Raw genomic sequence first — 12,263 nt, forward strand, 5'->3', positions numbered from 1 at the left:
GTCTTAAGAACTGATTAGACAGTTCATTTATGCTTCAGATCTGAAGTGTTTAAGTGTAAGTTTCCCAAGAAAGTAACCCAGTACTAAAGAAACTGAGTAGTGGGAACAATGCTGAGATTCTTTCTTAATTTTTTAAATTTATTTTTATTTTTAAATTTTTTTCAATGCTGAGATTCTAAGTTAAGTACTTCAGACTGAAGATTCTAAGATATACAAGATGAGAATAGCCCAGAATATATTCTTAATTTCTTATAATTTTCATTTGGTCACTTCAAGGAATACTTATTCCCTGCCCAGCATCCTATAAGGTATGGATGGGGTAGGAGGTTATGGAGGGAAATATAATGTTAATTATGAGGACTACAAAAGTGAAATATTTTATGCTAGAATGTTAAGTTCCATAAGAATAGGGATTTGTGTCCTCCCACCCGCAACTGATTTATGCCAAGGGCCTAGATCTGTGCCTGGCACGATGTAACGAATATTTGCTGAACAAACATATGACTGAATCTACTGGTAGTGTACTTAGAAATTATTTCTGGGGTGCCTGGGTGGCACATGCAGTTGGTAGAGCATTCAGCTCTTGATCTTAGGGTTGGGAGTTTGAGCCTCATATTGGCAAAGAGATTACTTTTAAAAAATAAAGTAGTTTAAAAAAATTTATTCCTAATTGTTTTTTTTTTTAAGATTTCATTTATTTATTTGGCAGACAGAGACCACAAGTAGGCAGAGAGGCAGAGAGAGAGGGGGAAGCAGGTTCCCTGCTGAGCACAGAGCCTGATGCAGGGCTCGATCCCAGGACCCTGAGATCATGACCTGAGCCAAAGGCAGAGGCTTAACCCGGGCGCCCCTATTCCTAATGTTTTTTAATGGGAAGGATGCTTTTTAGGTATGTGAATATAAAACTCAGTCTATTCTTTTAAAGTTTTTTTTTTCTTTAAGTTTTTTTTTTGTTTTTATTTTAATTTCACTTAGTTAACATACAGTGTATATTAGTTTCAGGTATACAATATAGTGATTCAGCACTTCCATACACCATCCAGTGCTCATCACAGCAAGTGCCCTCCTTAATCCCCATCACTTGTTTCCCCCATCTCCTACCCTAACTCAGATAATCATCAATTTGTTCTCTATAAGTGAAAGTCTGTTTCTTGGTTTGCTCATTTGTTTTATTGCTCAAGTTCCACATATGAGTGAAATCATACAGCATCTGCCTTTTCTCTGACTTATTTTGCTTAGCATTATACTCTTCCAGCTCCATCCATGTTGTTGCAGATGACAAGATTTCACTCCTTTTTTATGGCTGAATAATATTCCTGTGTGTGTGTGTGTGTGTGTGTGTGTGTGTCCACTTCTTCATCCATTTGTCAATCTATGGACACCTGAGCTACTTCCATAATTTGGCTAGTGTGAATAATGCTCCTGTAAACATAGGGGTGCATGTATTCCTTTGAATTAGTGTTATTCTGGGTTTTTTTGGTAAATACCCAATAGTGTGATTGCTAGATTGTAGGCCAGTTCTGTTTTTAACTTTTTGAGGAACCTCCATACTGTTTTCCACAATGGCTACACCAGTGTGCATACCTACTAATGGTGTATGAGTGTTCCTTTTTCTCCACATTCTTACCGATACCTTTTGTTTCTTGTGTTGTTGATTTTAGCCACACTGACAAATGTGCAGTGATATCTCATTGTAGTTTTGATTTGCATTTCCTTTATGGTAAGTGATGATGAGCATCTTTTCATGTGTCTGTTGGCCATCTCTATGTCTTCTTTGAAGAAATATCTGTTCTTTTCAAAAAATTTTTTAGAGGGGCGCCTGGGTAGCTCAGTGGGTTAAGCTGCTGCCTTCGGCTCAGGTCATGATCTCAGGGTCCTGGGATCGAGCCCCGCATCGGGCTCTCTGCTCAGCAGGGAGCCTGCTTCCTCCCCTCTCTCTCTGCCTGCCTTCTACCTACTTGTGATCTCTGTCTGTCGGATAAATAAATAAAATCTTTTAAAAAAAATTTTTTTTAGAAATTTAAAGATTACTATTAATGAATTTTTTTTCTCATCAAATAATCAAAATAAAGTTATTTAAAGCTCTCAGTTAGCAGGGTGTAAACTAGTAAGGTTTTATTATATGTTAATGGGAAGCCAGCATCTTGTGACAATCCACATTTTAGACTATTGAATATTTAGAATAGTCCATTTTTGTAGTTGGCCATAGCAATGTAAATTTATCCTTTTAAAGTTAGTTAATTTTATCTTAAATACTTTCTGACCATTATTGTTCTTGATTTGAGGTTGAGAAGAATCTTTTGGCATTAATAGCTACTTGAGATTGTATATAAAGCTTTATTGTGTAATTTAAAAAATATGTAAGTCTGGGGGCACCTGAGTGGCTCAGTCCGTTAAACATCCGACTCTTGATTTCCACTCAGATCATGTTCTCAGCGTTTTGAGATTGAGCCCCAAGTTGGACTGTGTGCTCTGTGGGGAGTCTTTTTGAGATTCTCTCCCTTTTTCTCTGTCCCTCCCCCTACTTTCCTGCTTGCTTACTCTCTCTCTAAAATAAATAAAAAATAAATCTTTAAAAATTAAAAGATACAAGTCTGAAAAACATTTTTCTTCATGAACATAAGTATAAGAAACATGAGATTTTGAGGAGGGTAGGTACATTTTGTTCTATTATAAGAACATTTATATATGCTAATTGTAATTTTCTACTGTCCTATTATGAGTGCTTTTTGTTTGAATGATTCCTACTTAGGGTAGCCAAGTTTAGGTTTCTCTGGTCTGTAAAGAACAGTGGCTTTTAACCTTACTTATAATCTACTAAACCTGTTTAAACATGGAACCAATAGATGGGTTACTTTCAGGATATGTTTATGTAAGTATGTTGTCCAAGAGTAGATTTGGGTTGTCTCTAAAAACATGTGACTCAGTTTTCTAAATAACTACATATTTGTGGAAAGGCTACTCAGTGTTCTGTTTGTTTTTGCTAAAAATGGAAGCAATACCCAATAAAGTATTTGCTTAATGTTAATTGGTTTTCAAAATATTGAAAAGTGCTGTTTGCCCTTCACTTTGTAAATAGTATTCACAATAAAATTACAATATTTATTTATTTTTAAAAAGATTTTATTTATTTATTTGACAGAGAGATCACAAGTAGGCAGAGAGGCAGGTAGAGAGAGAGAGAGGAAGGGAAGCAGTCTCCCTGCTGAGCAGAGAGCCCGATGTGGGGCTCCATCCCAGGACCCTGGGATCATGACCTGAGCCGAAGGCAGAGGCTTTAACCCACTGAGCCACCAAGGCACCCCTAAAATTATAATATTTAAAGCATAAAGGGCACCTGGCTGTCTTAGTCAGAAGAGCATGTGACTCTTAATCTTGAAATTGTGAGTTCGAGTCCCATGTTGACTGTAAAGATTACTTACATAAGTAAGTAAACTTAAAAAAAAAAAAAGCATGATATTAGCATTCCCTGGACAGCAATTAGAAAGTTGTGTGAGATAACATAAACTAGACTATGGTGAGTAGTCATTAAGGAGAAAAGTAATAAAGAGTTTTGAATAACGGATTGTCTGTGTTTGTTCATGTAGTCTCCTTCAGTGACTTTTTGAAAGTTTTTATGTAGCATAGAGGATGATCAGAAGAGCCCACTAGAAACATTTGATATTTTGTTCAACGGGACTTTAAGGAGTTATGTTCTCTTAGCATCTCTAAAAGAACGTTTTGCTCTTATAAGTGAATAAAAAAAGTTGGAAGTGCTCTAGAAAAGGTGTCTCTTCTGAGAAAGGCAGATACTTACCTGCAAGCCAAATGTCATATATTAAGGCTTTCGTAACCTTTCGGGAGTGTGTTTTCAAGATATAATGAAAATTCTGACTAGACTTATTTGGCTTATTGTTATATTTCTTATCAGTTATGGGCAGTTAGGTTGTCACTGGCATAATTGTGCCATTTGTAAAGTAGTATGTATCTTAAAGGTAGGTACTTTTCAAGACTGGAAGATTCTCATATGGTATCTGGGGTGAGTTACATAGACATTTCATTGAAGCAAACAAAAAAGAAATTTCATTGAAACCATTAATCTAAGTTCTAGTGCAAATGTCAAAAGTAGATGTGCCAGTAAATGGGGAAGACTGGTTTTGGCAGAATACATTGATATCTTTTGATCTTGTCATTCCTGTACCATTCTTTGACATTGTGATACCTTTGTGACATCAACCCGTGTTCTTTTTTTGGTAGCTCCCCCTGCTGTTAAAACTGATTTGCTGATTCTGCTGTTACTTATGAATTTCTAAGGTCTTTGCCCACTTTGTTTGTCTGGACCACTCACCCCAGGTGAAGGGAAGGCAGTATTGGGGAGAAGAGAAATACATATATCCATTACAGGCAAGAGTGGAACATGCACAAAGAGGTGATTGTGTGTGTTGATTCATATTTTCTTTTTAGCTTTACAATAAGTCTTTGTATGAGAGAAAATCCATTAAATTTATAATGCTTTTAATCAGTAAGTGTATAGTCTTTTCTATTTGAAGATTCTTTTTTTTTTTTTTTTAAGTAAGCTCCACGCCCAGTGTGGAATTCAGTGTGGGGCTTGAACTCACCACCCTGAGATCATGACCTGAGCTGAGATCAAGAGTCAGATGCTTAACCCAGGTGCTTCATTGTTTCATATTTTCTATCTTTGGTGAATAGTTGTTGATTGAGTAGTACCGTCGTGAAACATGTATTAGTTTTCTATTGATATATAATGAATTACCCAAATTTGGCGGTTTAAAACAACACATTGATTTTCCTCGTTTCATGGGTCAGGAGGATGGGCGCAGCTTGGTTGTATTTCACATAGTTGCAGTCTAGATGTTGACTGAACTTTGGGAGCCTGGGTTCTTTTCCAGGCTCATGTGATTGTTGATGAATACAATGAAATGTAGGGCTGAGGTCTTTAGTTTCTTGCTGACTGTCCGCTCCTAGAGGCCCTTTCACTGTTGTCTCACAACATGGCATACCATGTCTTTAAAGCCAGCAGTAGAATTTCTTTTACTTCAGGAAGTTCCTGGTTTTTAAGGGCTTCCATCTAAGTCAGGCCCACCAAGGGTGCTCTTGATTTACTCAGTTGACTTGGGACTTTAATCACATCTGCAGAATCGTCACCCTTCTCCTAATTGTAGAAGGAAAAAAATCTCATCAAATTTCTTAAGTCTTTGCCACACTCATGTAGAGGGTATTGTACTGTTATCTGTTTGATTAATTAAGAATAAGAAAAAAGTTTTAAAATAACATTCACGTAGCTTTTTAAAAATTTTTTTAAGTTCAGTTAGCCAACATATAGTACATTATTAGTTTTTGATGTAGTGTTCAGTGATTCATTAGTTACATATAACACCCAGTGCTCATCACATCAGGTCTATTCCCTTCTTTGATGCTTTTCTTTTTTTTTTAAAGATTTTATTTATTCATTTGACACAGAGAGATCACAAGTAGGCAGAGAGGCAGGCAGAGAGAGAGAGAGGAGGAAGCAGGCTCCCCGTGGAGCAGAGAACCCGATGCGGGACTCGATCCCAGGACCCTGAGATCATGACCTGAGCCGAAGGCAGCGGCTTAACCCACTGAGCCACCCAGGCGCCCCTTTGATGCTTTTCTTTATGTAGATCTGAATTTTGACCTCTATTATTTTACTTCCCTCTAAATAACTTCTTTTAAAATATTGTCTGGTCTACTGGCAACAAATCCCCCCCCTCCTTTTTTTTTTTTTTTTTTTTTTGTCTGAGAAGCTATTTATTTCTCTTTCTTTTTTGAAGGATGATTTTGCAGGATATAGAATTCTACGTCTGTAAGATTTTTTTCCCTCAATATTTTAAATATTTCACCCTACTTTCTGTTTGCATGCTTAAGCAGTCAGATATATTCTTACATTTTCTCTTCAATAAGTAAGCTTTTTTTTTCCCCTCTGACTTTGAGGATTTTTAAATTTTAATTTTTAGTTTTAAAACTATTTGCTTAGGTATAGGCAGGGTTTTTTGTTTGTTTGTTTGTTTGAACATTTTTCCTTGTTAGTGTTCTTAGAGTTTTTTGTATCCGTGGTTTGATGTCTGACATTAATTTGGGGAATTCATTATTGTTCATGTAAGTTCATTATTCTTTCAAATATGTTTTCTTTTCTGCCCCTCTCTTCTCTTCATGTATCCATGTTACACCTGTTTTTGTCCCACAGAGTTCAGGTGTTGGTTTTTTTGTTTTTTGTTTTTTTAGTCTTTGTTCCTTTTGCTTTCTGTTTTTTGCGTATTCTCTTGATATATCCTCTAGCTCAGAAAATCTTTCCTCTGTTGTGCCTAATACATGTCTGTCAGAAAGCATTCTTCATTATGTGTTAGTATTCTTTACCTGTAACATTTCTTTTTGATTCTTTCTGGGTGGCTCAGTGGGTTAAGCCGCTGCCTTCGGCTCAGGTCATGATCTCAGGGTCCTGGGATTGAGTCCCGCATCGGGTTCTCTGCTCCGCGGGGAGCCTGCTTCCTCCTCTCTCTCTCTCTGCCTGCCTCTCTGCCTACTTGTGATCTCTCTGTGTCAAATGAATAAATAAAATCTTTTAAAAAAAAAAAAAAAGGTTTCCATTTCTGTGCTCACATTGCCCATCTGTTCTGCATGCTGTCTACAATATCCATTAGAGCCTTTAACATATTAGTTATAGTTTTTAATTGTCTGTATGATAATTCCAAAATCCCTTTCATGTCTAGTTCTGATGCTTGCTTTGTCCTTTCAAGTAGTGGTTTTTTTTTTTTTTTTTTGCCTTTTAGTATGCCTTCTAAATGTTTTTTCTTCTTCTTTTTTTTTTTTAATAAAGATTTTATTTTTAGTGGTGCCTGGGTGCCTCAGTTGTTAAGTGTCTGCCTTTGGCTGAGGTCATGATCCCAACATCCTGGGATTGAGTCCCATATCAGGCTCCCCCTCTCCAGCTCCCCTGTGCTTGTGTTCCCTCTCTTGCTATCTTTCTCTGTCATAAATAAAATCTTAAAAAAAAATTTTTTTTTTAAAGTGATCTCTACACCCAACGTGGGGCTCGAACTTACAACACTGAGATCAAGAGTCACATGCTCAACTGACAGCCAGCCAGGCACCCCTGTAAATTTTTCATGATGTCGTGGTAAGAGGAACTGATGTAAATAGGCCTTTAATGGGTAGGGAGGAAAAACATTCTGTAATCCTCTGGTTAAGTCTCAGTATTTTAGTGAGCCTGTGCCTCTGGACTATGAATGTCACTGGGTTTCTCAGGTTTTTTTCTCCTTTCAAATGGGACAAAATGGCTAAAGTGGGCTGGAGTTGATTATTTCCATTCTCCCACTGGAAGGCTAGAGTGTGTGTGTGTGTGTGTGTGTGTGTGTGTGTGTGTGTGTGTTCATCCCCGGCAGAAAGCTTAAGGCTACTTTTCTCCATATTTACTGTGGCAGTCTAGTTGGATTCCTGGAAGTAAATTTCACCGTATTGTGGGAGTCCTCCTATGACTGGGCCCCCTGGACTTCTTAACTTTCAGAATTGACCACATCAAGCCTCCTGCAATTTGCAATTTGCAAGTTCAGATTTTCTTACCCATGTACTGGCTCCTTGGTGGTTTCTGCTTGTGAGTCTCTACTTGAGATCCTTTGTATTTGCCTATCTCTTTTGTCTTGGGAGCAGTTGTTTGCCCTGTGTCTTCTCTCTCTTGTGAATCCAAGCAGCCTTGGTGATTTTCCAGTCTGTTCAACTTTTTACTTGTGAAAGTGGAATAGAGAGACTTGCAAACTCTTAACATGTGGCACCAGAAACCACCAATCCCTGTCTTTTAATTGGTGAATCTTACTTGGCTAGCCCCTCTTTGTTAACTGCTAAAGCTGTTTTCCTTATACAGATCTCATACTTGTATAACACTGACTTTTTTTTTTTTAGCTTTAATCTTTTTGACGTGAACAGTCTGTGATGTCAGCTGCAGTTACTGAATATCACTGATTTGAATTGGTGTTTCTTTGATTATTTTTTGCTTACTCATTGTTCAAATATCTTACTTATTTCTTAGCCATATTTAAAAATTCTGTATACTTGTGTTTCTAATACATCCTATTTCCTTTCTCTAATCGTCTTTAAAAGGGAAGTTTTGTGGATTTTAAACTTTGAATTCTTGAATGTCTGAAAATATCTTTAGCTTTATTCCCCACATGAATGCTGATGTTTTTGGTATATAATTCTGTGTTTCATATAATTTTCAAAACTTCAAAGCTACATCTTCATTGTCTCCTCCCCATCTTCATTGCCTTTTAACATCAAGTACTGCAGGTATCTGTGTTATCTGTTCTTTTATAGGCAATGTCGTTTTTTTCCCTTTTAGGTTAAAAATTGAGAAGCAAAGATCTGTAGCCTTATGTTTTCTATTTTATTTTTGTTTTCTTGAGAATAATAAGAATAATCCTTTTAGAATTAGTTTAAATTTGAGTATAGTTAAAATCAAGAGTTTATTGTATTTTAAAAAATTGAACAAACTCCCATGCTTCCCCCAGATCTTAATTTTAGTAAAGGTAAAGGTCCTTCAGAGGTAAACAGTCTTCCCTCCTGTTTCCATTCTACAGTGTTTTTAAATATTTGTATCAGTGAGTAATATCCAACTTCCTAAGGTGGCATATTCTCCTACCCGATTTTTGGCTACTCCCAAATTTATATATTTTGAATTGGATTATGACTTCCTGAATAATTTGTGTATCGTCTTCTCAATGGAACAGTTCAAAATAAAGCTCTTCCAAGCATTTTGAATATGTAGTTCAAGTGATGAATTATATACAGTACCTTTTTTAATACATATGATTTTTATTAGTGTTTCAAAAGTTATAATTGCTTTTTACTTAAGTGTTAGTTGCAAATTTTATATAATAACCTTGGTGTTTTACACTACTTCATATCTTCAGCTATTCTTTTATTTAGTGAATTTTTTTTTTTTCCGACTTAGTCCGAGTGTGGACAGTAATGACCTCACGTTTCCGATTGCCTGCTGGCAGAACCTACAATGTACGAGCATCAGAGTTGGCCCGAGACAGACAGCATACTGAGGTGGTTTGCAACATCCTTCTTCTGGGTAACACTGTACAAGCTTTCAAAGTTAATGTAAGTGTTTTAGTTCTTTTTTCTTCTAATAATTTCTGGTTATAGATCTGAGTTTAGATGGTATTTTAAAACTAAAACTTTAATTGTAGTACAGTTTGAAAGCCTTATTCAGTGAAGAAAGTCTGTTTAGTATGGCTTTGTAAGCTTCTAGTATAAGTTCTGATTTAAACTGGGTCTTTCAAGAAGTTGACAGACAACAGTGCATTCTGATTAGTGGAGCAGATCAATAGTATATGGGAGGTTTTTTATAAATGTGCTTGCAAGATGTTCTCCTAAATAATTTATACATCTTGTTTATAATCTTCCTTGTATTTTCTGTGAATAAAACTTGCTAAACAAAGATAAAGGACAGTCCAGATCTTAACCTGAGTCTTCTCTGAAATATTTGCTTAACAAATATTTGTTCATCCTATTTGTATCTGTCTTCATTTGCTTAACATTGTGACTTTTGCCCATGTGGCATGCTAACAGTTGTTGGTTCATTTTCATTGCTGTATAGTGCTCTAGTGTATGAGTATACCACAGTTTATTTACTCATTTTTTGGTCACCATTTTCTTGTCCAGTTTACTGTTGGTGTATATTTGGATTTTTTTCTGCTTTGGGCCCTTTTCAGTAACATTACTGTGAACATTCTTGTGTCTGTCTCATTATATACAAGAGTGTGTTCCTTTTTTTTTATTTAAAAAATTTCCAACCTGCAAAAGAGTTGGGAGAATAGAACAATAAATACCCACAGGGGCTCCTGGGTGGCTCAGTCTGCTGAGTGTCTGCCTTCACATGAGTCAGAAGTTCTGGGATCAAGCCCTGTGCCAGTCTCCCTGCTCAGTGGGGAACCTTCTTCTCCCTCTTCTTCCACTCAAATAAATAAATAAAATCTTTAAAAAAAATGAATACCAACATCTTTTTAGCTAGACTATTCTGTTGTTAACATTTTGCACATTTGCTTTATTTTCCTTTTTCTGTGTGTTTTCTTCTGAAAGTTTAGTACTTTAGCAGCTTAGGAATCTCATAAATTACCACAGAACTACTGTCACCCTCAAAAATCAAACATTATGGGACACCTGGGTGGCTCAGTTGTTGAATGTCTGCCTTTGGCTCGGGTCGTGGTCCCAGGGTCCTGTGATGGAGCCCCATATTGGGCTCTCTGCTCAGTGGAAGGTCTGCTTCTCCCTCTTTCACACCCCCCTGTTTGTTTCCCCTCTCTCCCTGTGTCTCTCTGTGTCAAATAAATGAATAAAATCTTAAAAAAAAAATCAAACATTATGAAAATAATAGTAGCCGGTATATAGTCCATGTTCAAACTGGATTCCTCATTTCTCATTTTTGTATCTCCAAAATAACACCTTCCATCTGTTTCCTGCTGTGTTACCTGGCTAGTGATATAAAATACTAATCTGCTGATATCTTGCCATTTATAGCAGCCTGGATGGATATGGGTTTATACCTAGTGAAATAAGTCAGAGAGAAAGAAATACTGTCTGATTTTACTCCTGAATGGAAGCTGAAAAAGCTGACCTCTTAGAAACAGGGAGTAAAATGTTTCCAGGGGTTGGGATGTAGGGGAAATGGAGATGTTGGTAATAAGTGGTACAAACTTCCAGTTATGAATAAGTTCTGGGGATCTAATATATGGACAGCATAGTGACTGTAGTCAGTAGTACTGTACTGTATACTTGAAAATTGCTAAGGGAATAAATCTTAAATGTTTTCAGAACACACAGTAAAAGGTAGTATGTGAGGTGATTAAGGTACTAACTTTATCATGGTAATTGTTTCACAGTGTGTATGTGTGTGTATCAGATCATCTTGTCCTATCTTAAACTTACACAATGTCTTATCTCAATTATATGTCCGTAAAGTTGGGGAAAATAAAATATTAATCTTATTTCCTTACCAGTTTCTTAAGCTTAAATTTTTCTGTATTACCATATAACATGGTTATGAATTTATCTTTTTTTACTGAAACTTCAGGCCATTTCACACTGGAAAAGGGACTGCAGAGCAGTACGTTTAAGGATATTATCTAACTTACTCAACTAATGTGTTTTTCCAAATGTTAAGCTTTAATTTTTTTTGTATTCTGTCATCTGTTGATAGATAGGTGGTATAGGTTGCCAACAAGGGATAATATTCAATGAAGGAAGTTCTTCATAAAAAGTTTTTATTAATGGAAACTCATGTTTTAGGAATTGATACAAGAAAAGAAGTCCCAGGGCGCCAGGGTGGCTCAGTGGGTTAAAGGCTTTGCCTTCGGCTCAGGTCATGATCCCAGGGTCCTGGGATTGAGCCTTGCGTGGGGCTCTCTGCTCGGCATGAGCCTGCTTCCTCCTCTCTCTCTGCCTGCCTCTCTGCCTACTTGTGATCTCTGTCAAATAAATAAATAAATAAAATCTTAAAAAGAAAAAAAAAGAAAATGAGTCCCTTTTCCTGTTACTGATTCACTAAAATTCTTTTGGGAGGTTTTAAATAATAATTCTTAATATTAATGTTTATTTTACATTTTAACTTACAGTTTTATATTTGTTTCAAAATATTGCAGGTGGATTTACTGTGTTTCCCATCTAGCAAAATATTTTCTTTGGGGCACTTTGGTTAATAATGGAATGTTGTATTTTTCAATATAGTAAACAGTGTACTAATTGCTCTTTTAGAGAAACATATTTAATATATTTATGGGTTTTTATTATATATATTTAAATATCAGCTCTAATATAATTGAGTGCATTACTACTAGAATGATAAATATTATATGGTACTGAAACTTTTCTACCATTACTTCAGGTTATCAACAGTTTAAGAGGAACACTGTGAGAAATTGACTCTTGGATATGTAGTATATTTATTCCTCTGTGTATTTGGACCCAAGTCATTCAGAATGTCCGAGTTGCTTTGTACTTTTGTGTAGATGCTGCATATTTTAATCTATGTGAATTGCTCTTTAGTTATGCTGTGTACATTAAGAGGGAAGTTCAAATCTCTGGTATTTGATCTCTGTGTCCATCAAGTACCATTAAGTCTCAGAAATAGACACTGTGGGCAGCTGCTAGTTTCACCAGCATCTCTCTATTCACTGGGAAGGAGAACTGCTCAGTTTCCTTTAGAGATTAACCAAGCAATAATTTGTAACATCTTAGCTTTTGGAGTC

The 12,263-nt window shown here is 36.2% G+C and overlaps 1 protein-coding gene across 4 annotated transcripts in view; it reads left to right on the plus strand.

Annotated features, from left to right (window-relative positions):
- Window positions 1-12,263, plus strand: part of PTPN4 (protein tyrosine phosphatase non-receptor type 4) — a 221,962-nt gene that overhangs the window by 40,409 nt on the left and 169,290 nt on the right. For 3 of the 4 annotated variants that reach the window (XM_032353878.1, XM_032353880.1, XM_032353879.1), the window contains exon 2: window positions 8,963-9,117. In XM_032353878.1, coding sequence (XP_032209769.1) covers window positions 8,980-9,117 — 138 coding nt within the window. In that variant the 5' untranslated portion in view covers window positions 8,963-8,979. Of the gene's footprint in view, window positions 1-8,962; window positions 9,118-12,263 lie in introns of those variants that run through there. The other variant, XM_032353881.1, reaches the window with a different exon arrangement.

Source organism: Mustela erminea, chromosome 8, assembly GCF_009829155.1.
Source record: "Mustela erminea isolate mMusErm1 chromosome 8, mMusErm1.Pri, whole genome shotgun sequence".
In the NCBI taxonomy this organism is placed as follows: domain Eukaryota; kingdom Metazoa; phylum Chordata; class Mammalia; order Carnivora; family Mustelidae; genus Mustela; species Mustela erminea.